Source organism: Phasianus colchicus, chromosome 20 (assembly GCF_987193195.1).
Source record: "Phasianus colchicus chromosome 20, bPhaCol1.hap1.1, whole genome shotgun sequence".
In the NCBI taxonomy this organism is placed as follows: domain Eukaryota; kingdom Metazoa; phylum Chordata; class Aves; order Galliformes; family Phasianidae; genus Phasianus; species Phasianus colchicus.
The window spans coordinates 2,084,564-2,111,603 of NC_143455.1; the positions used below are offsets into that span (position 1 = coordinate 2,084,564).

The 27,040-nt window shown below is 48.5% G+C and overlaps 2 protein-coding genes across 8 annotated transcripts in view; one reads left to right on the top strand and one right to left on the bottom strand.

Moving 5' to 3' along the window:
- The first annotated feature begins 767 nt into the window (after window positions 1-767).
- NDEL1 (nudE neurodevelopment protein 1 like 1) lies at window positions 768-24,164 on the top strand. 5 transcript variants are annotated; one of them, XR_016459074.1, is made up of 11 exons: window positions 768-880; window positions 8,565-8,662; window positions 10,060-10,213; window positions 11,445-11,593; window positions 12,655-12,791; window positions 14,295-14,468; window positions 15,251-15,342; window positions 17,262-17,413; window positions 19,177-19,308; window positions 20,213-20,247; window positions 22,619-24,164. XR_016459074.1 is itself a non-coding variant. In XM_031599206.2 (10 exons), exons 2-9 carry the CDS (start codon window positions 8,577-8,579, stop codon window positions 19,271-19,273), a joined length of 1,041 nt encoding a protein of 346 aa, XP_031455066.2. In that variant the 5' UTR covers window positions 768-880; window positions 8,565-8,576; the 3' UTR covers window positions 19,274-19,308; window positions 22,619-24,164. The 5 variants fall into 5 exon arrangements, 4 of the variants coding, with proteins under 4 accessions (XP_031455066.2, XP_089978034.1, XP_031455068.1 ...); XM_031599206.2 differs by lacking the exon at window positions 20,213-20,247; XM_090121908.1 differs by lacking the exon at window positions 19,177-19,308.
- Window positions 24,165-25,357: 1,193 nt separating this feature from the next.
- Window positions 25,358-27,040, bottom strand: part of MYH10 (myosin heavy chain 10) — a 93,520-nt gene continuing 91,837 nt past the window's right edge. For all 3 annotated transcript variants that reach the window (XM_031599203.2, XM_031599205.2, XM_031599204.2), the window contains one exon: window positions 25,358-27,008. In XM_031599203.2, the coding sequence (XP_031455063.1) occupies window positions 26,864-27,008 (145 nt within the window). In that variant the 3' untranslated portion in view covers window positions 25,358-26,863. The remainder of the gene's footprint in view (window positions 27,009-27,040) is intronic.

Consider the following 27,040-nt stretch of genomic DNA (forward strand, 5'->3'; position numbering starts at 1 on the left):
GAACTTCCCCCTGACATCCAACCTAAATCTTCCGTCCCTCAACTTCAAACCATTTCCCTCATCCTGCAGTTATCTACCCTTTCAAAGAGTTGATTCCCCTCCCCTCTGTAGGCTCCCTTTAGGTACTGGAAGGCTGCAGCGAGCTCACCCCGCAGCCTTCTCTTCTCCGGGCTGAACAACCCCAGCTCCCTCAGCCTGTCCTCATAGGGGAGGTGCTCCAGTGCCCTGCTCATCTCTGTGGCTCTCCTCTGGACCCTCTCCAACAGCTCCCTGTCTTTCTTGTACTGGGGACTCCAGGCCTGGACACGGTACTGCAGATGGGGCCTCACAAGGCAGAGCAGAGAGGGACAATCACCTCCCTGTCCCTGCTGGCCACCCCTCTTCTGATGGAGACAGTGGCAGGAAGGGAGGCGGGCGGCCCGCTGGGACACGTGGACCACACTCGGTGTCCGTGAAGGACGGGGACACCGCGACAGAGCGCAGGGCCGAACCCCACGGGACCGCGTGGACATCTCGGGACGCGCCGCTGCTCCAAGCCCGGCACAGGTGGGCGGCCCCGGCTCCTCGACCTCGGAGACTGGAAGAAGGCAGCACGTCCCTGCCCTGCCCGCAGCCATTTCTCAGTCTAGAAATAGGAAAGCAGGAAACGCAGCAGATCCGTGCCGGTGGGAGCAGCGCACATCCCGTCCGCGCCGCACCGCCCTGCTCCGTCACCACGCGTAGAGGCTGCAAGGGGGAGGAGGGGCGTGGCCACGCTTGGCCCCGCCCTCAGACCCGCCCAACGTGACGTCACGACATCGCCCCGCCCGCCGCAGTACCCGGATGAAGCAGTTCCGCCGGCTGCGGGCGATGCTCCGGCTGTGACAGGGGATGCGCTCCGGTGAGGAGGGGCCGCGGCGGGGACCGGGGGATAAGGGGGGGCCGCGGCGGTTAGCGGCCGGTCCGCTGGGGCAGTGGGCATTGAGCAGTGGGCGATAAGCGATGGGCATTGAGGGGCTGCGGCCTCGCGTTCTTCCACCCATTGGCTGCAAAGTGACAACGGGGCAGGTCCCGCCCTGCGGCGCATTCTATTGGTCAGCTACACGGCCCCTCCGCCTCTCATTGGCGGCTGCGCCTGTCCGTCTGTCGGCGGCCCTGCCTGGCCCTGCTCGCGCGGCCACCGCCCTGCGCGAGCCGCTGCCCCCCCCACCCCGGGCTCCTGAGGTAACGGCGCGCGGCCGGCGCCGGCTGTCCGTCTGCAGGAGGCCGCGGTCGGCACCAGGCGGGTGGGTGCGGGGCTCGGGCGAGGGGAGCGGGGCTGGGGGCCGCCCGACGGCTGCGTGCGGGGCTGGGGCGGGCGATGGGGGGGGCGGCGTTGGGCCCCGACGCGGATCCGCCGCCCCGCGGTGTCTCGGCGGTTTCGTCCCTCCCGGGGCCGCTGGTTGATTTCCCTGCCGGCCGCAGACGCAGCTCGTGTTCCTCCGTTCCGTTCTTCTCAGCCCCGGGGTTCGCGGTGCTGAGGGCTGGCACGGCCTGCAGCGCTGTCGGGTGTGTGACCCGGGGATGGGGGCTTCAGGCGGTGCCAATTAACGCCCGCCCTTAATGACGCTGGTTGCGAGGAGCTGCCACCCTGCTTCCCTCTCACGGCCGCGGCTTGGAGGTTTGCCGCTCTGGCAGAGATGCTGTTTGCTGCTGCCAGTGCCGGGTCTGTCCGTGCCTGGTATTTCCCAGCAGGTTCTGCCCATCTCCCCCTGTGCTCAGCAGGGCCTGCCTGGCTCTGTGCTGCCGTGACCCATCACAGCAGGCCCTGCCAGTTTGATGAGTTTGACCCCAATTGCGGCAGACGTGCGGTGAAGGATGAGCACACTGACACGAGGCACAGCTCCTGGAGCTGGACTTGCAGCTGGGTGACTTCCCATTAAGATCTCCTGCTGACGCAGATGGCTCTCCTCACCCACACAGCCCATTGTTCTCCACCCCTGCTCAGTGACTCAGGGCTGCTCGGCTCCTTCCGAAACTTGCTTGACTCAGTGAGGAGTGCACAGAGGGAATTTTTTTGTTTCGTGCCCAAGGAAGTGGGCCAGCAGGGACAGGGAGGTGATTGTCCCTCTCTGCTCTGCTCTTATGAGGCTCCATCTGCAGTACCGTGTCCAGGCCTGGAGTCCCCAGTACAAGAAAGACAGGGAGCTGTTGGAGAGGGTCCAGAGGAGAGCCACAGAGATGAGCAGGGCACTGGAGCACCTCCCCTACGAGGACAGGCTGAGGGAGCTGGGCTTGTTCAGCCTGGAGAAGAGAAGGCTGCGGGGTGAGCTCATTGCAGCCTTCAGTATCTAAAGGGAGCCTACAAACAGGAGGGGAGCCAACTCTTTGGAAGGGTAGATGACGGCAGGACAGGAGAAATGGTTCTAAGCTGAGGGACGGAAGATTTAGGTTGGATGTCAGGGGGAAGTTCTTTCCTATGAGAGTGGTGAGGTGCTGGAACAGCTGCCCAGAGAGGCTGTGGATGCCCTGTCCATCCCTAGAGGTGTTCAAGGCCAGGTTGGATGTGGCCCTGGGCAGCCTGGCTGGTATGAAATGTGGGGGTTGGTGGCCCTGCCTGCGGTGGAGGGTTTGAACTCCATGATCCTTGAGGTCCCTTCCAACTCTGGTGATTCTGTGAAGTCGTTAACTGAATGAAACAGCAGTGGAAATGCTCTTTGGATATTTAAGCCAATTTCATTTTGCATAAAAAATTCCAGGACCTTGTGGTTGCTAGGTGGCCTTGTCAAAGTCGATTTTTGCTTAGAAATGTATTAGCATCTGTATTAGTAAGAAATATAGAAAGCTGTTATATTTATTTGTTTATATTTAAACTTGATGCATCAGCAGTGCATCAGACAGTGCACAGACATGCTGGCTGGCAGTGCCAGCTAACTGTGAGAGGTGTGGGTTAAGTGGTGTGGTTGTCTGTTTTGGTTTGTTCTTTAAATTATTAATCTTGGGTCTGCCTTGGAAGAGCTCCTCTGTCCTGCTCACACACCTCAGCCTCGCTGGGCTGTGGTCAAGCTGCAGAACAGAGCCCAGATGCTCCCCTCTCGGTGCAAAGTTGTTCTGCACGGTGTTGAGAGGTGAAGGTATGTATTGAGAGGAAGATGTCACTTCATGTCCTCCTCCCTTTTGGGGGTAAAACCTTCCTGTGAGCGTGTGGAGGCTGTGGGTGTGTGAGATAATCCTTCAGTTGTAGGAAAAAGGGGTAAAGAAAAAAAAATATGGAAGAGAATCAAGGCTGCTGGTGGCTGTGACCTTGGTGCACAAGTAGCGTTGTCACCAGAGGGGTGTCTGGGATGTGACTGCCAAAAGCATGGAAACAAAGTACTTCTTACTCCTTTGGTCTGTTAGTGTGAACTTTCATCTTGTGACTTGCGTGCTGAAGGGACCTAAGGCCCTCTGCCTGGCTGCCCTGTGACTCGTGGGTGGTGGGTGTTCTTACAAAAGGTTTTCCCCTCCCTGGTACTACTCAATTTGAGGTGATTTAAAGGCAGTTCACGGATCTGAGGAGAAATCTGCATTAAGTGCTTTTCTTTCTAAGTCACTTGTCATTGTGCAGCGTCCAGAAGCATCATAGCCCTCTGGCCGCTGCCTTCCCAAGGAATTTTTTCATTGGGATGGTATTAATTGCTGAGAAAATGTGGAGGCTCCGGGGACCTGCGTGCTGTCTTTTGTCACAGGCTCTTTGCTATGCTTGTCATAAGCTCTCAGATGAAGTCATTGCTCCCGGGAAGGTCGTGCTGCGGTGTTTCAGGGCTTTAAGAGAAGGGCAGCAAGGATTTGAGGTGGATAGCTGGGAGGGGCACAGCACGTGGGGCTTTGCAGGTGGTCCCGGATCCTGGCATGTACCCATGGGCAGGGACCTCCCCTCCATCTCTGCAGGTGCTGGTCCTTGTGCCAACCTCTTCAGATCTTTGAGGATGCTTTAGTGGCGTTGCCTAGGAACAAACAGAGATCTGATCGTGTTGTTTGTGAAAGAAAGAAATGATTTTAGTGCTGAACTCTGATGCCTTTGCTAGTTGGGGTGTGCATGTGGTTGGTTGGGTTTTGCCCCCCGTCAGATACCTTAGTTGCTAGGTATGCAAGTCTAGGCCACATGGTACAAAGAATACCTGTTATATGAGGTTAGTAAGGCAGATTCCACAGGAGACTGTTGAGATAAGGCTGAGCTGTTTGCTCTCGGCTTGTTTTAAAGGCTTTTAGCCTGAACCTGGCACAGAGTTCCTGCAGGTGAGGGTTTGCTTACCTTCTGCCTGCTGCACTTTCCACATGGGAAGAGCAGCATTTATTATTATGGATAGTGCTGATGCTGTGTGTTCTGAGACTATTTTTTTCCTGAAAGCTCATATGCTGCTGTTGTAAGAGGCAAGGAGTCATTTGTTGTGGTTCACCAGAGAACATTCAGTTCAAAAATAGTATTGCAGGAAAAGACAGAGGTTCACTTTCCGAAGCAGTGATGGAAGCAGGCAGCCTTCCAAAACGCGCATGAAAATGCCTCTGGCTCCTATTTCAGGATGAGAAAAACAAGAGCAGGTTGATTGGAGAAATCTAATCTGTGGCTTCTGATTGTTTGTTTGCTTTTGATTGTTTGCTTTCCCTTTGCTAATAAGTGAAAGACAATGCAAATGTGCTCAGATTCACAACCATGCTTTGAATCTTTGATTTAAAAACAACAACAACAAAAAAAAAAACAATACAATTTATTTTAATGGGCTTGGGGGTTACCTGTCAGATCTTGTGGGTTGGGGAGGTGAGGAATGGTAGAAACAGGTTTTCTTCAGGCTTTTGTCTGTGAAAGGGTGTAAAACGGGCAGAAGCAAATAATGTGGGTTTGGATAGCCTCGTGCTGGCTCTGCATCCTGCTCTGCATCACAGCTCGGGGTGATGGCAGCGTCCTGGGGCAGTGTCATTCCCTGTGGCACAGGGAGGACTGCAGCTATGACGTGGCACTTCCCTATTTTGGGGACTGTGACAGCCAGCATGAGTTGTTATATTGAGAACTGAAGGCCAGATGTGACTTTGGCAGGGTCTCTTTATCAGGTCCTATTGCAGGCAGTTATTTGGTTATTCCAAAGGTCAGCTGACATTTGTATTACCTCTGGTGGTCAGCAAAACACTCTGGCTGTGGGAGTGCCAGCACTGTGACTCGTCACATTTGAGTAGCAATACTTTGCCTCTTTTCTTAGTTCTTCATCTTTGCTTCCTGAAAATATTGGGCAGTTGCAGCTGCATATGAGCAATGTTCAGGATCACTTTGGATGCAATGGTTTTGGAGGTGCTTCTGTAGCTCCTGATGTGTCACTCCGTGGAGCTGGCTTTTGGGAATGGAGCAGGATGGGTTCTGAGCTGTGGGAGGGCTGGCTAGGAGTCTGAGCTTCTAAGCATCGTGTTGTGTTTCAGGCTTACTGTTTCAGTGGGACATTTGATCCAAGCCATCACCCAGCCTCCAGTCACATGGGGAGCCAGGGGAGCTTTTTTTAAGGTTATCTGTTATGCTTCCTGCTTGTGTTTTATGGCTCAGCTGAGAGGTGGCTCCATGAAAATAACAGTTCGGCCTTGGGTGCGAGGTTTGTTGATGCACTCGAGGGGAATGCTGCTTACCTGTTAGTTTAGTCACTTCTGCTGTGTGTTGGATTCAGACTTCAAGTCTGTTAGTATCAGGAAAGTACTGAGGGACCCACGTGCGAGGATGCTTTGGGGAGTGGGAAGCCAGACTATGGTGTTGTGCACAACTAGATAAGTAAGCAAATAAGAATACCAAAACATGATTTAGTGAAGTTTGTAACCTACAAGCTCTAGTTTTTTAGAGCAATCGCGGTGTGGAAAAGCTGTTCCATTTTTAAGTGCGAGTTGCTCTGCCCCACTGTGTAATGGGGGGCTTGAAAGGAGCCATCGCATTCTGAACATAGCTCTTGTTGTAGAGCTGCTTGAATCTGGAGTTCTGCCCGTGTAACTGAGTTTTCCCAGGGTGCTGCGTGAATGCTAAGCTGTGTTGTAATGAATTCCAAGTGGGCATCGGCATGAGCCTGCTCTCATTTTCCCTGGAAGACGCTGCTGCATTGTCTTGTCTGTTCCTGAAAGCCCCAGTGTTGTCTGTCAAAGGCCTGATTCTGCAAGTGCCACGTATGCAGAGGAGCTCCTGAATGGGAAGGGCTTGTGCTGGGCTCAGCTCTCACACAATGCCCGCAGCCAACAGTGTGCTACAGCACAGTGCTTTGTGTCCAACTCCTGGCATCCCGTGGGCATCCACTGTCCCACGCGTCAGATGTTCAGAGTTGTGTGTTAGATTCTGTTAATGCTGTGGAGCTGCTTTTTGCTGAGCATGTACCTGCGTTTGGATAGGTCTGGTTTTCTGCACCGTGAGTGGGGGGAATGGGCAAAGGCTGGCAAAAGGGAAAGGTGCAGGTTGGGAGCTGTGTCTCCTCTCAAAGTAATATTATGGCTCAGAGCCACTGTGTATAGTGTGAGTGTGCTCTCATCTTTCTCTTGTCCCCCAGGCATGGGGGAGAAATGATAAAAATTTGTTTGCACAAATGCTTAGCTAGCATGTTGGCACAAGCATCTGATGGGGGTGTTTCTGTAGTGCAGTTGATGGATGAAAACCCAGTGCTGGCAGCATTAGGTATAATGGAAAACATGGAGTGTGGGGAGCTGTGAGCTGCTGCTGCATAACGAGATGGACAAGGCTGGGGGCTGCCTGTGGCAGGTCAGCTCCATCCCACCGGGAGACCTGGGGGCTGCTTTGGAGGAAGAGTGATGGCTGCTGCTTGCTGGGCTCATTGGGTGTTGGTTCCAAGGGTGTGCCTTGTGCAAGCAGACAGGAAGGAGTCTTGGACCCAGACACACGTTATCGTGGCTGCTTCTAGGAAATGATGTAAGGTACTTCCTCGTACTGACTTTTCTCTGAATTCAGCTGATGGGTGGTTCCCTGGTTGTTTACCTTTAGACACAGCTGTGGGAGCTGACCCTGTTCAATGATAGGCTTCATTTAATGAGGGGAAAATGTGCTTCTGGCTGACCTGAGAGTGCCAGCTGAAAGCCAAGAGACTGATGACTTCTGCTGAAGTGGTTTCAGTGTGATTGGTGTGGGACTGATGTTATGGACACACACAGCAGTAACCAACTGCTCACCTCTTCTTCAACCCACAGATCTGCATAGCAGTTTAGGAGCTGGCTGAGCCACAGCAGATATCTGCCTGCCTTAATGCATCAGCCTGTGAGACGGTGGCAGCTCAGGAGGTGATTCATGGGCTCTGCATCCACTATAAACACAGGACTTGATTTGTTCCTGGTTGTCATTAAACTGCCTTAGTAACAGGTGCAATAACTGAAGCACATACACTCAAAGTAACTTTCATCTAATGAGGCACAGCAAGACTTGAAAATATATGTGCTGGGAGGAATGGTAGTGCCTCCTATGTTTTATTCTCTCAGTTCAGGGCTGTGTTGGAAAGGAAGCATGGTCAGTTGGCTCAGGCAGCATGAAGACCTGGTTCATGGCAGACTGCTGCTGCAGCACAGCTGTGAGTTAAGTAAACACAGGGAGAGAGTTGAGGTTTTTTGGACGTACTGAGCACCCTGTGGGTAAGGTTGGTTTCATGCCCTGCATTATGGCAGCTGCAGAACAGTGTGCCAGTTCAGCTTTGCCTTCAGGATGAGCCAAACACCAGCCTCTGGGATGGGCTGCTGTGCCCTTTGCCCTCTGCCATTGTTTTGTCCCACTTCTGGGTGTCTCAACATGTGGGTCACTGAGATGCAGGACATGTCATTGTGACACTTTCAGGCCTGGAGGGAAAGTATCAGCTATTGATGACTGTCAGTATGTGAAAGTCAGGACTTGTAGGTCAGCTGCAGTGATTAATCTGCTGTGATGAGCTTGGTACAAACATTGTTTAAAGCCTTTGCAATAGCGGTTAGTTTCAGCTTATTCTTTTCTGGAGATTTATGATCTATTTTAAGTTTTGTTTTTTGGAGAGGAAAAAAAAATGGCTGCCTGCGAGCAAGAAGGTTGGTGGGAGCTTGGAAATGCACAGTGCTGTCTGGGGCTAGGAGCTGGGCCTGGCTGAGCTCATCCCTGGGTACTGCAAGTCCAGCACCACTGCTTCGTTCTCATCGTCATCTTCAGCAGTGTCTGAGGTCTGGTGTGTGGGGAGCTCTCGTGTGCAGTCATAGTAAACAGTGTTGCAGTGTGCACTGTAGGAAAAACCTTTTACAAATCAAAGTGGAAACTGTGATAGCTGTAAATTCGTACAATGGTGGTCCTAAATGAGCCAGTGGCATTAACTGCTGCTTTAGTGGTTGGCAAAGGATACAGCCCAAATTTCTGGTTTTGTTTCAGGCTGCTGCATGAATGTTTCCAGAGGTTGGAGAGCATGATGTTACTTGTTGCAGCTGGTCTTTGCTCAGAGGTGGCTGTTAGGAATCATTAACACTCTGCAGGCCAGTCTCAAGTCTGTTTGCTCCTGACAGGCCAAAGCACTGAAGTACAGCAGCACTGGGGGGGTTGCTCTGCCTGCCTCATCATACTAAAAGTGTTTTCTTATGTCTGGATCCTACAGGTCATATTGAACATGGACAGTGAGGAAATTCCAAACTTCTCAAGTCCAAAGGAGGAAACTGCCTATTGGAAAGAGCTTTCTTTGAAGTACAAACAAAGGTACTATTGTATATTTTCAGAGTGGATTTGGTTCTTGGTGACTGAGGATGTGGCTTAATCTATTTCTCTATGAGACTTTACCAAAAGATATTAAAATGACTCTCTGCGTTTCCAGCTTTAGGTGTAGTTTTTAGATCCAGCCTTGTGGAGGCTGAGTGTTTCGTTCCCAGTGTTACCATGCCATGAACTCAAGACTGAGCACGTTAGAGCAAGAGAAGAGCCCTTTTATGATCATGTGCATCTTTGTATAATTAAAATGCTGTCTTAAGTAGTAGCTTGATGTTTTTCAGTAAGAAGACTGCCTGTGGGCTTGCCTGGCATCATTACTGTTCCCTTGGGCTTCTTGCACTCAGTCTGAGAAGTTTCTGATTTGGTAACTGGCTGCAGTATATTGAAGTGTGTTCATTATACCTCACAGTCCTGCCTGTGTTTGTCTCTGCTATCTTTTTAGGGGAGCAGAAGGCTTTTTGGTTACAAGAAGTGGCAAGAGAGCTTATTGTCTGGAGTGCTGCTTGTGGTTTGGGGTGGTTGTTGGTTTTTTTTTTTGTTGTTGATTTGTTGTGGGGGAAGGGGAGTCAGCATTGGAGGTTTCCAGCTCATTCCCTTTGGAAAGCTTTTCTTGCACTCCATGTTACTAGAGAGCAATAGGAGCAAAGCCAAGCCCAAGAAGCCCAATGTGCAAGCTGTTTTTTTTGTTTGGGTCTGTTTTCTGGGTGTAGGGGGCAGGGTGTGGGCATTTGAGATCCCTGAGCTGTATGTCGAAAGTCTGTCAGAAAGGTCTCTCTCTGATGCCAATCAATATGTAGTTTCCTAAAGCCTAGTCAGTTTTCTCTGCTGGTTGCAAAGAGCTGAGCTATTACATATGGTAAAGATGAAAATGTAATTAGTGAAGTATGTGGTGTTGCTGCTACAAGTAATTTAATACCTTGCAGTGGTATAAGGTGGGTCAGTGCTGGCTTCCTACCAAAGCACTTAGGAGCCCTGAGATTCAAACCTTAATGCTTTCCAGCAGATTTATATTTCCAGGTAGTGCTGAGATGCAGTGACTATTGTTCTGTGCTGGTTTTTGCCGAAAGCAGGTTAAAAGCTTTATGTAGTGACTCTCTCAAGTCTGCTGGAGTGAAGGCTAGTGGGGTACAGAGTGTCAGACTAGCAGGAATCCTGGAAATAGCCTTGCTATAGGCTGTATTTCCATATGCATTTAATAGAGTTATTTGATATAAAGGGGGTGAATTTCCATTTGTAGGTAAACAATGCAATTTCTCTATTTTCCCTGTAGAGGTCTATGGTTAAGTACTTTAAAACTCTTGTTGCCTTTTCATCTAATTATTTCTAAAGAGCAGTGAACTTTGTGCTTGAGAGATGCTGCATTTTGAACTGATGAAATCTCCTTACAGCTTCCAGGAAGCTCGTGAAGAGCTGGCTGAATTTCAGGAGGGAAGCAGAGAATTAGAAGCTGAGTTGGAAGCACAGCTAGTGCAGGCTGAGCAGAGGAATAGAGATTTACAAGCAGATAACCAAAGGCTGAAATATGAAGTGGAAACATTAAAGGTAGGTCTCATCTGTAATGACATTGCTTCTTCCTTGAAATATGTCTTGGGTATCGTTTCAGGCTGTCTGTTCTGTTCTTGGTCATTGGATATCTAAACGAAGTAAAGAAATCATCTGCTTAAGATCTAGTCTTGAGCATGGCACGTACTCCAAATAAGGCCAGCAGCATACCAGAGAAATTTCTCAAGGACTTTTTCTTGTTCACATCATTAAACACTTGTCATTGAGTTTGTGCTCGTTTGAATTCTTCAGCCTCATCAAGTGGTGGCTTTGTTATGTACACAGGCAACATCAGCATAGCAACAGGGAGAACAACACAAGTATGTTTTGTCAGACCATGATATTGTCGACTTTCTGTACATTTTTTTTGGTTTTTTTTCCCCCAGAATTTCTCCTTCGTCTTTTGAGACCCTGCTGAAATGTGAAAAAGGGTGATTTGTGCACATCTTTCAGGGGGGTTCTCCTAATTTTTTCTTAATAGCTGTATCTGTGGAGGCAGGGATTGCATAAGCATCTGTGTGTGTACAGAAGGTGAATTTTAGTTAATATCTGTCCATGAAGAAGTTCTTGCCTCTTTTGGGGTCATGAAAAGTACTTGTTCTGGTGATCTTGAATTATTTTAAGAAAGCAAGGGTTGGGATCTTACCCAGTAACAATGATGTTTTGAGGATTACTTGTTCATATAGCCAGTCCCAGTCCTGTCTGTAAGGCTGATAGCTATTCTTTTGAGGTCGGTAGTTCCATAAGCCCCTATTATTAGAGCAGGTAAGAGCATGTTCTGGAATTAATCTTCCAGTCTTTCAAAGAATAAGTTTGTGGATCTGGAGGTGTTTCAGTAACAGATTTCAGTGGCTCTGATTTTCAGTAATGGAGATGTCAGATGAGTTCTTGTGACAGTGTGGCTATTGTAAAGGGAGAGAGGCACTGAAGGGGAGCCTGTGAGTTTGATTTCTCTCTGGTTTTCTAGATGTTTGAGGCTTTAGAGCAGCTGTGAGTGCAGGGTTGCATTTCTGAACATCCAGCTGTGTCATTATGAGTAGTCAGTGCACAGGACAGTGTGTGTAATTGTATCCTTTGTTCCTTTCTGATGTTCTGAGTACATTCCCTCTACCTTTACAGTTTTTGCTGTGCAATCCCAGATCTGCAGACTGCAGCTAGCATGTTGCTTTGTCCCATTTGACCACTGAGTGGATGCTACTGATACTTATCTCTCCACATCTCTTTCTTTCAGGAGAAACTGGAGCACCAGTATGCACAAAGCTACAAGCAAGTGTCATTGTTAGAGGATGACCTGAGCCAGACACGGGCCATTAAAGATCAGCTTCATAAGTATGTCAGGGAGCTGGAGCAGGCCAATGATGACTTGGAACGTGCAAAGAGGTGAAGACTGCAAAACTCTTATTTCCTTAGATATTCACTAGAGCTTGTCTGTGTTATTCAGATTCATCATTTTATTATTCCTTTAAATGGGGGGGTGAGGGGAGGAGAACAGAAATGCACATGTAAAAAATAATTTTAAAAAATAATTTAAAAAAATCCTAAGTTACTTGATTCTTTGTGAAATGCAACTTACCCTTGGAGTTCACCTCCATCAGTTGGTAGTGTTGCATTATGGAAGAAAAGCTTGTGGGGGGACCTGAGGTGCTTTCTGTTCTTGTGAGAAATGAGCTGTGCAAGCGAGGTCAGTGCTCTAGTTTTAATACTGCCAGCCCAGTGACTCTTATATTTGTGATCCTTGTAGCTCAAAGCCCCTTTGAAGTAGGAAGCTAGTGCTTTACTTGGTTCCTTTTGAATTAAACACGCCAAAGGAGTCTCCTCTTTCCTTGCATAACAGCTTAATGACTGTGGGGAGCAAATGTGGTCTGTGTAAGTGCAGAAAATGAACAGGCTGCTGCAAGAAACGCCCATTTTTGGAGTAGATCATGCGTCCGTTCTGCTGAATGGGAATTTTGCCATTGATTCAGTGGGACCAGGAATGAGCCCTTGGCTATTTGGCAGTAAGATCTAAGAGCTGAGGCCTTGTTTCCACCGGGCTCTTAACCTCATGACTAACTTTTGACACACATAAGTTGTCTCACTGATATCATGGAACAAATATCCCAGTGCCCTTCCTTCTGTGCTCTGTGGACTGTTGCCTGTTTCTGCAGAGCTGATACACAAAATACATGACTTTGGAGAATGACTTGGGAAAAATGGAGCTAGGTGCACCAGACTGGCTCTGTCCCAGCTCTTTGGTACATCTTGGAGAGCTAGATGCTATCATGTTCTTTTCATCTCACTCCCTTCTTTGGAGTTCTAGTCCTTTCTAAGAATCATTTTCATAGCTTTCAAGTAACTAACTTGAATGTAGATCCTGCTAACATTTTTCCTTTATTATGTATTTGAATAAGCTTAAAAGTTAGCTGAGCTGAAGAACCTAATATTCTGGATTTTGTTTCTAGGGCAACAATAGTTTCATTGGAAGACTTTGAACAAAGGCTGAACCAGGCGATTGAGAGAAACGCGTTTTTAGAAAGTGAACTGGATGACAAGGAGTCACTGCTAGTTTCTGTACAGAGATTAAAGGATGAAGCCAGAGGTATGGCTTGGTTGATTAGTTCTGTCTTTGTACATTGATGGCTTACTAACAGAGACATGAAGCAACCAAAGCTCATGTTTATAAAAAGCCTCACTTAATGAGATTGAAACTGGATGTATAATATAAGCGTTGGAATTTACCTGCTAATAAACAGTATGCTCTCTGTTCTTCATATGTCCACTGAATCTAAGAGGAAAAAATTCCTCATGTTGGGTAAAATTAGTGTCAGATTCTTTCAGGGTTTTTAACCAAGCTGAGTAGAAAAATACTGCTTTCCACAGATTTAGTAGAGCTGAAAACTGTGTTCCAAAAGTTCCCTCTCTGTGGCTTTGTGCCACAAAGCACACAGAAAGTATGGGAAATGACAGGGAGATGCATGCCAAAATGGTAAATAACTATCTTTAAAAATGCTGCTTGCTGTTACCTTCTAAACCTGTTGGAAGTTGCCTGGCTTCTTTAAAATATGCCAGTAGAGACTATGGTTAGAGCTGTGGCATCAGAGATGCTTCAGATAATCCTCAGAGCCGACGATTCATGTTGAGGATTCATCCCTGAGAGGTTTCATGTTGAGGACATGGGGGAAACTTTATTTTTATTTTAGTGGTTGGGGAACATGACTTCTCTGACAGAGCAGTGTGCTTGTTAACATGCCATCACTGCAGGTTAGAAATCAGTGTTTTCAGCATTCTTTCCAAACTATTTATTTGGAAACAGTTCCTCAGTGAAGGCAAGGACCTAAAAAGAACCTTTTTAGGCTGTGCCTGAAAAGCAAACAAAAGAAAATTTTTTAAAAAAACCAACCATGAATGTATTATTTATTTGCCTCCAGGTTCTTTTAGAGACTTTACAGATCCATTGCTGAATTGTGCTGGAGGTTCTTTATAGCAAATCTGTGTGGAAATAAGAGGCAGCAAGGTAGTGATACAGAGCAGACCAGATAGTGGGAATAAAACTCTGGTTTCCTAATTTCCCTTCTCTTTCCCTATCATTTGGGCTATGGACTTCTTTAGTCTGCTTGTTCTCATCTTGATGAATCAAGAAACAGCAGACACAGTCCCTTCACAATATCTGGCTAGTGTGCAGTCCTACAGATTATTAAACTGGAAGGGCAGTGTTGGGAATTAGAAACATGAGATCAGGTCATTAATCTGTTTCCCTGCCTCCCAGCTGAATGCAGTTAGCAGGCATTTGTGACAGGCTGCATTTTTCTGCAACACACTTTCCATGGAACTCGAACTACAAGTGGGGAGGAATGCTGAGGCCAGATCACCTGGCCTTGCTCTCTGGGTGCACACAGCTCTCTGGGCAAGTAGAATGTGGCTGCCTTTCCATCCAGCAGTGATGGTATTGAGCTGTGCCTTATTTGAGATGGAGGTCATTGCTGCTGGAGGGATACAGAAACAGTGAATCACTGATTATTGCAGAGTATTCTCTTCTAAATAAATGAACAGAATGCTGGAGAAATCTGTCTCTAATATGATGTGTTTTGTCTGGCATGCTCAGACCTGCGGCAGGAGCTGGCAGTACGGGAAAGGCAGCAGGAAGTCACCCGCAAGTCTGCGCCCAGCTCTCCAACTCTAGACTGTGAAAAGATGGATTCAGCTGTCCAGGCATCTCTCTCCTTGCCAGCTACACCTGTAGGAAAAGGATCTGAAAATAGTTTTCCTTCCCCAAAAGGTATAATTCCTGGAAACTGCCTGGTTGGTTGGGAGTACGTTCTGCTTCTCAAAAAATAACTTCAGACAAGGTCCTTGTTAGCAGACTTGGAGTAAATACAAATACATGTGGATCCCTACATAACGTGTGCTGAAATACCGGAGCAGTGTCAGACTATTTAATGAGTGTTATTAGTTAATACTATGGAAGAGAGAGAGCGAAGCTTAGCTACTGCTTTGCAGGAGTGAGGATCACATTCTGCAGTAGATGACTGCAGTAGAATATATTTGGGGTTGCAGAGAAATGCAGTGACTAATATTTCAGCTGAAGTTCACTGGTGAGTAAATAGTGGGTAGCAGTGCTGACAGTCTGGACTGTCTTTGTTACCATGTGCTTTTGGGGGTGCTATTCTCTCAGGAAGCAGTGGGTTATTAGCTTAGTCCTCTTCCCATCTGGAAGGCTCGGGTCAATCACAAGGATTAAAACATTTATTTATTTATTTTAAATTAAAGTAGATTCCAGAGAAAGCTCTGGCTGGATTAGATAGATTGCAGGCAGTAGCTATGCAGATGGAGAGTGCATGAACTCTGAGTGTGTATATCTAATGGAGAGGAGGGGAGTGGGCAGGAATTAAGCTTTTTCTTCTCTCTGTGACTAGTGATTGTGTAACCTGTGTTACTGTTTGTACAAAGAGTCTGCAGTAAGATTTAGATTTACTTCCTTATTAGAAGTTACTTTAAAAAAAAATTAAAAACTAAATACTGGAGGAGTACACATATATAATAAAGTGTGTTTGTTTGCAGCTATACCAAATGGATTTGGTACAAGCCCTCTTACTCCTTCAGCTAGAATATCTGCACTCAACATCGTGGGAGATCTCTTACGGAAAGTGGGGGTGAGTGCTCTGTACTGAACTGTCCCCAGTTCTGTACCTTCACTGAGAGTTCATCCATGTATGGGGTGAAAAGGCCTTGGCTCATGCTGAATTAGTGCTGGAGTTTCTAAGGTGTCTCTCTTAAATTGTTCACATTTAATGTTTGGGATGTGATAACACTTGTTTTGTAATTATCTTAATTTATGGAGCGGGTTGCTAAGGCTCTGATGCCAACTTTTAGAGAAAATCCATTTTTGGAAGGCTTTCTTGGTGCACGGAGGCTGGGCATTAGCAGATACTTGTTCATGTTTCATATGAAAGCAGGACTCAGCTGAACCTCAGCCTTAGTACCCATTGCACAGTTGTGTTCTGTCATGGAAGGTGAGCTGATAGACCATTGGAGTCTCTGAGGAGGTCTGCAGAAGTTACTGAGAACTTAAATGAATTGTTTATAAAAAATAAAATAACCCTTTGGTAAGAAAGTGAAAAAATAAAACAGGAGAAAGCCAAGTGTTCCCATCTGTAATTGATTGGGAAGTGAAATGTGTGAGCCTCTAAAGGGATTACAACTGTGAGCAGGAAAGAAGTGGTTTTGACATCTGTTGTGGTGTTGCTTAGGATGCCAAGCTTTCCAGCTGAATGAAGACATGACTTCTGAGTGGTGAGAAGCTTGTTTACTTGCCTCCTTGGGTAGTGTTTCGAGTGGAAGCATGGGCAGCCTTGGTGTCTAGCCTCCAGGGCTGGCGTTCCTCTATCCCTTGTGGTTTCACTAAGGACAGAAATAGCTGACGTGAATATGGTTGTTTTAGCCAAATTTGACATTAAAAATCAGATCACTGCTTGTATTTAGAGCTTGTGAGCTCATCAAGCCTAGGTTGAAAGGGCAGCAGGACGGCTCGGGGTTACAGAGTGGCATGTTTAAAATGGGATCATTGTGAGTAAGAGTCTGTAGGGGATTTAGGGAGCTTAATGACATCCCATGTGATTACTCTGCGAGGACAGGAAATGCCAAATAAGCATGCTTCTTTCCCAGCCTGTTCTTAAACACACACAGCCAGTGATACAAAATTCCAGCTCATGCATTTATTTAGTAATAATTATAGGATGTGCAGGATTTCTGTGGGTTGGCTTACCTATTAGATGCCTCATCCTGTGCCTTGGGCTCCCTTTCTCTCCAAGATATTCCCCTCAGCTTTCTTGCTGGCATGTGAAACAGCACAGCTCACGCTACTGGAGAGAATCAGGGTTTTGGTGTCCTCTCTGCTAGGAGTCAGTGGATGAGGCAAGTCTGCTACCTTGTATAGGAGAAAAAGAACTTGTCAGACTTGCTTGGATGTAGTAGAGATGAGGTAGAAACCCTGGAGATAGGCTTAGCTGCCTTTGTGTCCTCTTATGGGAGGTCTGTAGCACCTCTTCTGAAGCTTAGCAGGGAGGATGAAGAAACTGGATAAGTTTTGCAGGCAGTGATTAAGAAAGAAATAGCAGACACTTTCCTGGGGAAAAATGCAACTTTACAAATACACTGTGCCTCCTGAAATTGGAGGATTGTGCCTTTGGTTCCCCTTGAGTTTTTTGGTCAGCTTACACCAGCATCACTCTAACTCTGGAACAGGAGTTTCAGTTACTACTTCCAGCATCTGATTTTCCTGCTTCAAGTACCTAAATGAGAGTTGATTTCTTGTAAAGTCCTTACTCTAATGGAAGAGGATTGACCTGGCAGTCTGCATCAGCATCTCATTATGTGGTTCTCATTTGAGAAAACAGCAGCTTTGTTCCCATTTAGCTCAGCTTTTGCCAAAAATGATCACACTGGGGTTCTGACTGTAGTGATCTCTGGTCGTGCTAAAGCATGAACTTGAGCAGCAAAATATTTTCTCTAAAAAAAAAAAAATAAAAAAATTCCCTCTTCTCCCTCCCCCACCTTTCTTTTCCTTTCACAGGCCTTAGAATCCAAGTTAGCTGCTTGCAGAAATTTTGCAAAGGACCAGGCATCACGGAAATCCTACATTTCAGGGAATGCTAACAGCAGCATGATGAACAGCAACGGCACGAAGTATCCTCATCCAGGGCATACTTCTTTCTTTGACAAAGGGTAAGTCAGGATGTATTTGTACACTGAGGGGGGTGGGAGGGTGTTTCAGGATGCTGTGTGAAACAGAAGTTTTCCTTGGCTTGTTTATAGCTTTTGTCCAGTAAGACAAATTTGTGGAGCCAGGTTCTCAAGGGGACAAAGAAGCAGCGTTCCACTGCAGGCTTCTGTAAAGCAAAGAGAAAAGCAAGTGCTTGACCTCTCAGCTGGTGGGATGTCTTTGCCTGTGCTGCCCCTCTGCTGCCTCAGCTCTTGGTGGCTGCATAAACCTTCTGGTGCGGTGATTGTGCCCTTCAGAAGGATCTCAAGCAGACGGTGGTGGGGCTGCCATAGCTGTTAGCGTGCTTGTGTGCGGGGAGTGCCTGAGCTGCTGAGCTGGAGGTTACCCGAGTAAGAGCAGTAAGTGTGGGCAGCACTGCTTCCTTGGAGAGTGGTTCCCTCTTTGTTCTACTCCTCCCTGCTATCAGTGAAAAAGAAAATATTACTAACTGTGTAATCCTTGCTGATAGAAGGGGCAGCTGTACTGTCCTGTTGTGTGTCAGCCATAATGTTTGAGGCAGTATTTGCAGTAAAAATCACCCTGTGACTTGCTCATAGTTGCAGCTTCCTCGCTGATATGGGGAAGTGGTTCAGCAGGAGGATTTTCCCACAGTAGCTCAGGGCCCTGCGGTTATTTGAGCAGCCCTGAAGAGCAGGGTACACAGCCAAGCTCTCCTTCAGCATTACCCAGAAATAGGGAAACCTGTGCTAAGTGGCACTGTGCAAAACACCTTCTGTGCTCTCTGCTGGTGATAGTCTTCCCTATTAGACTTCAAGCTAGAGCAGTTTTAATGCTGTTATTCAGCAGATCCTTAAAACAGCATTTATTTAGAGCTTTAAACAACTTAGAGTGCCACATAGAGAGTAGACAGGCTGGGTTTCTGGAATCCTCCTTGTGTGAGTTGAATCATGTTGCTATGTGGGTAGCAGGGCATGTTGCATCTTAGAAACTGGCAAGAAGAGCTTTCAGAGCTACTGTTGTTTCTTGCTTTTGGAAAGGGAGCGTTCACATACTTAGCAAGGTCAGCATCACGTGCAAAAGGGACAGACTGTGAGGTTGGCTGCATACTGGGAGGCTGACCAGGGTCTGTGCATCACCACAGCAATGGTGGTGGCAACGTGGGCTCCATTGCATGTGCAGGCTGTCAAAGCAGTGCTGGGGAGAGATTAGAAGTGTTCTTAGGAGGCAGCATGGATAAAGTGAATTGTGGTATGGTAATAAGCTGATTGCTGTGTGGGATGGGAGTCGCTTCTAATTACCTAGATTGTCATCACTCTTGTTATCTGGGCTGGCTGCCTGCAGTTCAGGGCAGGCTGTAGCTGAAAAAGGCTTAGAAATGTGTCCCTTTGATAGTGAACTTCCTCAGCAGACTTGAAAGATGTTAACAGACTGGGAAAGTGATGGAAGTGACTAACTTACCTGCATGTTGTTAGAGATCCTTACCAGGGCCCCTCTGTCCCATCCCTCCTCTCTAAACACAGATGTGCTGCAGGCAGTGGGATCAGCAGCTCACACCTTACAGCTGCCCTGCTCTGCCTTCCTCATGGCCCAAGGCTGGGTGCAGTGCTGTGCTGCACACACATCTCCACAGCTGCCATGTAACCCTGCCTTGCTGTGTGTGTGTGAGGGCAGAGCAGAGCCCTCCCACCAGCGAGCTGTGTGCATCACAGCGGTTGGCTGAGCCGAGGTGTGCCCTTTCTTCTCCCCTCTTCTCCTTTCTCTCCAGCCCCTGTACTCTCTTCCCTGCCCCAAACTGTCGCTGGAGCCTGAAACAGCCACACGCGCTCGTAGACCCGGTCCAATCTGCAGCCGCTGCCTTATGAACAGCCAGTTGTTGGGTGGTGGGATTGTGCCAGAGGTAATCCAGCCATGTCATTACGGTTCCATTTGCTTTCCTTTCTCTGCCTTTTTGTTGCTAAAAGTGTTTGAGCCTCCGTCTCTCATCAAACACCTGCTCTGTGCTTGCTGAGCAGAGCTAGGCGGGCAGCTGAAGAAGGTGTGGGAGCCAGGATAGGAGCAGATAGCTCAGAATGGTTTGATGGGAGGTGTGGAGAACAGATGGGCTTGCACGTGAGCTTTGCAGAAGAATTGGAGGAGTCAGGAATTAACTGCTTTGTTGGGTTTTGTTTTTATTTTATGCTCTACCAAGTCTGGTATAAGATCATTTTCCTACAGACTGGTTCCTTTAGGAAGGTGGTGGCTCTGTGTACACCCAAGGCCTAGCAGAACTGCACCTGAGGGGTGTTCTCTGATGGAAACTTGTTCCTTTGCAGTTATGATTGTTGTTAGCTTTTAGGGACTTTGATCCATTTGGGGAATAAAATGGCTCTGACCTTGATGGGTGCCGTGGAGGCACTACGACAGCTGAGCTGGGACCACAGCGAGCCAAGATGAGGTGTTTGTTCCTTGGGGCACGACCTCCTTGCACACAACTCCCTTACTCCTCTTCCTGCTTTCTTGAACATCAGAGTCATTGCAGTTGTTGTTTATTCTGAGGCAATTTCTGTGAATCTGCTGGGCTGTGTTTAAATGTGAGAAATGCCTCTGCTTGCACACTGCTGGTAGTCCCACCGTGCGTGTAGCTGTAGTGGCAGTCATTGCACCTAGGATCCCTGTCTGCCCTGCAGAGCATCCTTGTGCAGAGCTCAGGGAACAGCAGCCAGGTGAGGTTCAGTCAAACACTTTTCCCCATGCCTTAACTTGGGTTATGCCCAAGAATGTCTTCACTGTGTGCATAAACTGTCTCACTTTTTCTCCACTAGGCGTGAAAAGGTGATATTCCCCACCTTGGTCATGGGTAAAAGAATTCATTTGCAATGATAAGCTGCATGCATTTTAACTGTGGTGCTTGGAGGTGCAGAACTGGTGGATATGCTAACTGCATGAGGTAGTTCTCGTAGCATTACAAACTAATAGGCAATGATTGAAGCCTGAGGCTATAATCTCTCTTTCTCTTTGCTTTAGATAAATTTCTCTGGTGCTGTGACCAGTTCCAGCTGTAAGATTGAGTGCTGCTTGCTCTCTTGATTTAATAACTCTTCAAATATATGCATGTTTCTGATGGAATCGGATGCGTCAGAGATTATGGGGTGAAGCATTGCTGCTGTTACCCCAGCTAATCCTAAAGTCAGTGTGTCCTTTGGCCTTGTTTCTTCTTCAGCACTGTGCTGGATGTTGGCCTGCCTCCAGAGGGAGCAGGAATGGCCGTTCCCTGCTGTGTGTGCAGTGGCTGCCAGGCTGGGTTATTCAGCTCCAGGATGGTCTTCTGTTGAGGTTCTGTTTGATGCTTAGGGTTAAGGGAGCCTCAGAGACTTCGTGCTAAGGACAAAGTACAGCTTGAAATACAGATTAATGAGTAAAGATCCATCTGGAGCAATCACAGGACAGAGAGTAGCTGGAAATGGGCACAAAGTTTATGCCGTGGTCAGGACAGCAGTCAGAAACACCCAGCAGGAGCTGCTGCAGGGGGGGGATGTTTCCAGCAGGAACTGTTGGCTTGGGATCAGTCTGAGGCAGCGGCCCTGAGGGACCCACCATAGAGAGAGCTTTGTGCAAATCAGGGCTGCTGCTTCATCTTCATTTCTGCACCAAGGGCAAGGCCAGGCAAGCAGTGTGCAGTGTGTGTTCCTTGTCCTGCTGTGCCCTGCTCAGCAATGGCTCCTTCTCCTTTTTGTCTCAGGCTTCATGAAGCTGTTTGTGATGCTGGTGGCTTAGTCTTGGCCCTGCCACATCTGTATGGCATCTGTGTGGAGGGCCTGCCTGCTTCATGGCCTCTGGCCTTGGTTATATTTCTCTGGGATGCAAAAAAGGGCATCCATGCTTCTGAATGGGCCTCGGGGCAGGAGCTGAAAGGAGTTATGTCCCTTAAAGGTGAAACTCTGCCATTCCTGCCTTGAAAGTCTCTTTTCTGTCCAAAAGGAAGCAAACCAACATGTTTTAATCCCATTTATTTTTTCTTTCTCCCCTGTGCTGCTTGGCAGAGCTACTTTCTAGCTGATAACTCATTTGCAGAGTCATGTTGGGACCAGGTTGGCTTCCTGCCCCTTCATTCACAAGGAAATGGCAGAATACATGTGCTCTCTAAGACTTCCAGCAGTGTTTTGCTGCACGCAGTATGGAGGCATCTGCTTCTGAAACGTAGATCGTATCTCAGTCAGTTGAAATTTCAGCCTTAACAGGAAAGGAGAAGGCAAAGGTTTCACCCATACAGCCCCGTGTGGGATGTGACAGGCTCTGCTGGGGGATGGGGAGGACTCTGCAGCAGCGAGCCCTGCGTTACCATGGGAAGCCAACCTTGCTAGCAGGCATTCAGGTTCTTCATCAGCTCCTCTGGATCAGTGCTGTAATTGCCAAGCACAAGGAGCGTTGGGGCAGCAGTTGGGTGGGTGTGCTGTCCTGCCAAGGGGTAACTGCAACTCCTTATCAAGGCTGGGCTGATGACATGCAGCAGATGGTGAGCTTAGGTGCTGTGTGCTGAGCCTAATTGCAGGAGATCTGTCAAAGCCCAAACAGGGTAGAGGTTGTGGAAGGCTGTCACATGTGCATGCTGCTCCCTGGGCTGTGTACCCTCACAGCTAAAGCAGCTTTGGGAAGGGGTGAGCTTGTGGTTTGCAGCTAGGTGGAGGCTGTGGGTTCAGGGGCTGAATAGAGAGGGGTGGGGCAGGCCTAGAGGGCCCCAGAGCCCTTCTACACCCCAAGCTCTGCTGTGCTTTAATGTATGCTGCCTGTTCTCACTGAGCCCATTCTCCATTGCGTGGTGGTTGCACTGCAGCTGTATGAGTGTGTGCAGGTGGACAGACAGATGCCTCCCATCCACTGTGCTGGGATCAGCCTGTGTCAAGCCACCTGGGATGAGCAATTGGGCTTGAGGGGAACCAGCCCTGCCCAGCTGTGTCCTGAGGGCTGCCTGGGACCTCTAGGCTGGGAGCAGCTGCTGCTGGGCACTGGGGAAAGACATGGGGAAAGGCCTGGGGAGCAGCTGAGCTGCCTTTGGCTGTGCCACCCCTGAGGCCACAGCTCCTCATCCTCTGTGCAGCCACTGTGCAGTCAGCACAGAGCTGTCTCTATCACCGGGTGTATGTGCAGCAGGGAGGTCCTGGGATGGAGGGGCTGGGCTCAGCCCCCGGGGTGGCCTGGCACTGACCTGCCTGTCTCTTGTTGCTTCTCAGGGCAGTAAACGGCTTTGATCAAGGGACCCCGGGACTGGGAGCCTCCAGACCTTCCTCAGCACCTGGCATGCTCCCCCTGAGCGTATGAGTCGGCGCCAGGTTGTGCTTGGACTTGCGGACGCTTTTCTCAGCCCAACAAGAGAAGTGCTTTGGTTTCCTCCCCCTCCCTGCCCTGCAGGAACAGGACCTGCACCATGGCATGCAGCAGTGCCCGTGCTGCTAGAGGAGAGCCTGTGCTTGCAGCCTTTCATGTCCTGTTAATAGAGTTAACTGTAGTGGGTGTGCTCTGTGGCCCCATACTACATGTTGCACAAGCTGACACATAATGCTCTGTTCCAGGAGATGCAGAACCTCAGCCAGGTGCTGCTCGACCTGTCACTGCATCTCTTTTCTCAGTAGATTTGGTGTGACAAAAACATTTGCTGCTTTTCTTGAAGGCTACACGTCTCCCTGCCTGATCTCACATCCTGCTGTTTGAGCCAACCAGCTGCTGTCCTTCCTCATGGGGCTCAAACCTCTCAAGACACACTGAGTGAAGCTGGGAGCAGGAGTGGAGGCTGGCAATTAGCTCTGGAGGTGTGAGTTAATGCAGCATAGAAATCACTGCTGGACAGGTGAGCAGCTGGCTGTGTCCATAAGGCCCTTCCCCAGCCCAGCAGATGGATGTAGAGCTGTTGCTGGGGTGGGGCTTTGAGGAAGATTTGTGTAGGCCCAGCACACATCATTAAGCACCAGTGCCCATAGCAGCTCTGGGCTGAGCTTGGCTGGAGCCTCCTCCCTTGGCACGGAGTCTGCAGCAAGCATCTTTTTCCCATGTGCCTGAACCATCCCAGCATTCTGCCCTCCTTAGTGACACTTCTGCCCCCCAGAGCAGACATCAGCTCTTTAGGAAGCCGCTCAGCCCATGGACTGCAGTGCCCACCAACTGCCTCCTCCCAGCACCCTGTGTCCATCAACCCCATGTAATATAGGACGGGATTTCAGTGTCACCTGCAGGCTTCTGTGACAGTTTTGGGCGACTGTGTTCCTTGTGGGTCTTTCAAGCGATGTATTTGTGCGAGTTCTCTGTCGCTGTGCCTCAGAGTCGGTGGATTTTGATGTGAACCAATGCACCCCACGGGGGTCTAAGGAAAAAAAACCTTCCCCATTTGGTCTATCGTATTCCATTGGCTCTGCAGCTGTACATTGGTTTAGTTACAAGCGCTGAGAGAAACCATCGGCCCCAGCAGAACAGAGGTGGGAACGTTTCCCCCTTTGCCGTTAGGGCCCCTATGGTCCTCCTTTCCTGTGCATCCTCTGCTGCATTTGACTGTTTACATTTGTTTTATTGTACATAGGTTTGTAAACATATTATCTTTGCCTAAGATCTTTGTACATAACTTAACTTGGGCTTTGTAGCTTTATTTATTCAAAGTCTATATGGCATGTTTCAATAGGACAGTGTACCATAACACCGTGGTCACTCAGCATAATGTGGTTTAAAGGCAAAAAAAAAAACCAAAACCTGAGAATAATATTCCCAAAATAAAGTTCTTTTAATGTGGAAGCGGTGGATTTTGCAGAAGAGCCAGCAGTGGCTGTGTTTGTCCTGCAGTGTTTTTGGCTGAGCCGTAGGGTAGGGTGGGAGGCACTGCTCTGCTGTGCAGCTCCTGCCCCATATCCTGGCACAGCACTGCACTGCCCACAGTGTTGGTGCATGGAGTCAGCAGGGCTGAGCACACCTCTGCTCCCAGTGCTTTGGGGCAGGAATCTGCTTGTGGTCCTGGTGGAGGCATCCAGCTGCAGGCACCAACGGGCAATGCTGTTCAGGCTGTCAGGACCCCATGCACCCCCTCCAGTGCCTCCTCCAGCACTGCCCCCAGCAGCAGAGCGCTGTGCTGCTGCTCAGCCTTCCCCACGTACTCATAGCCTCCACCTCACCCCACAGCCCCTGCACCAGCAGCCATCCCCAGCCCAGTCATGACTCACGATCACAGCGCAGCCTTCCTGCTGCTGCCCTGCAGTGGCACCTCATGGAAATGCCTCGTTGCCAGCTGGTGTCAGGGCAGAGGCACGCATGCACCCACGGCAGCTCCTTCCTGGGGGAGAAGTGCTGGGCAGGAGGAGAGGGGACACCATATGACAGGGCTGCCTTCATTGCAGTCAGTTGCCCTGACCCCTTAGAAAGTCCCCTAACAGCAATAAACTGCTCTTGCACAGAACCCAAGTGGCCACAGTACCACAGGGAGATGAGAGCGCAGGCTGTGACACCTAGGGCACAGCACCACTTTTGCAGCACTCAGATCATAGGGTGGTGAGGCTCTTCCTTTGCAGCAGGAGGAGCAGCAGCCCAAGAGTAGCAGGGCAGGAGCTGGCAGCAAGGCACCATGTGGACAGAAGCAACAGCCCAGCCCAGTGAGATGCTCATAGCCCACACTTGCTTGGGGCCCACCAGTGCAGCTCCACCTCCACCACTCACAGCTGCCCTGAAAGCACTGAGCTCCCTGCTGCCAGCACTGCTCCTGGCTGTGGAGGCAATAGGCACAGCTCTCCCTGCTCCCAGGAGAGGCCAGACCCTCACAGATACAGAACTGGAGCTCAGAGGACAGGAAGCATTTTGGGGCATTGAGACCCCTTTGTGATCCAGAGCTGCACTCCTGTTGAAGTTCTAAGGCTCAGCCCTCACCCACCACTTCACAGTGTACTGAGGTAGAAAAGAGCAAAACAGAAAACCAAAACACTAAGAAGGGAGCAGTCAGCTTCCAGCCATATTCTCATTTATTAAGGTCTATGCCAGCCTCAAGAAATAGCTCTTCCTGTAAGTAAACAGAGCAGGCGGCCACAGCTATAATGAATAAATTTATTGTCTTACAAAAATCATTGTCTAGAAATATGGGTATACAAGAAAACAAGATATTTGCAGTCAGATGCCTGGTGGTCAACAGCCAGTTTGATTAAAAATATCCAAACACACACAACAAAACCTTTGCGACAGATGTTAAAGCTTTTAACCAAAAAAAGGAAATCCGTATCTTTTTGTTTGAGCATGTGGCAGAGGAAGGTTCCTATTAACACTGATTCATTGTCACTAATATCCATAATACCACTTGGACTAGAGAGGTACATGATATGAAGCACAGTCAAAATTAATACATTAAATCATCGTTATATAGGCAAATTATATATGTAACATTGTCTTAGTACTGTAGTGTCTAAGGCACTTTCTGTAATGTCAGTTTTTCAGCTATTTAAACAAAAAGAACGCTAACTACTCGCTGTAATACTGCTCAAAATAAAAAACAACAGCAACAACAACGAAAAAAGGATTCACATCCACTGGCATGTTAACTGCAGGCAGGCAACATCCCTCTGCGCAGCGCTGCGAGCACGGCCATGGCACCGTCCTGAAGAGCGCTCAGCCTGAAGTTCATAAATTACTGTGCCTGTGTTGTATGCTTGTTTTCCACTGGTGTTCACATTGTACTAGCCTTAATATATATATACAGACCTGTTGGGCATGGGAAGAGCAGGATGCTACAGCTGCAAAGTACTGTACAGAGAGGAACGGTGACGCTGTTTGCCTGTACTGCATGACACTAATGGATGAAGCAGGTGCTGAGAACACTCCAAAATGGTACTGAGGGTTAAAAAATGGACACTACTCACTCATCCCTACGTTTCCCTCTAACGCTTCCCGAGGTTCTTCACAGTTCACTCACTGATTGTGTGCCGATCACAACAATTAGGAGAAAAGAAAGATGCGGGTGCAGTTTGGTCTTCAACGATGCAACGGGCTCAGCGCAGCCAGGGGCTGCCCAAGCACAGAAGAAATGGAAGGATGTTGTCTGTACAAAGCATGCTGAGTCATGACAATGGGGCTGTCCCAACCACCTACCCTCTGGGAATGAAGTTTTGTGTTTGTTTTTTTTTTTAACCAATACAGAAAGTTTCATCCTTCACATGATGCTTTATAAAATGGCTTTACAATGAGTGTCTGGAAAATAGATGCACTGAACAGAGACGATCCCGTTTTGTTACTATATGTAAAAAAAAAAAAAGCAGTTGTACCTATATCTGAAGCAGGGTACAGTATGGTGAGGCTGGAGAGCCTTAAGACATAGTTGACCTATGGTAAGTAACCTTGTAGCATGCCGACATTTTGTAAGGCAGATTTAGGGCCACAAGGCAGTCTGGTGGTCAGGAAAGTCCTCCTCGCTCTGCCGACTGTTGTGTAAAGGTCTCTGCATGCAAATGGTGTGCGGGGCTCTACTCAGCAGGGGTCGGCTGCGCTTCGTTCACATCGCTGCCTTTGCTCTCTGCGTCGTCGTCCGACAGCTCCAGGGAGGCCCCTTCGATGTGCAGCTGGCGCCTGCCGGATCGGCTGGAGGAAAAGGTGATGGGGCCGCCCCTCCTGCAAGCAACAAGCAGAGAACAGCTTTTGCA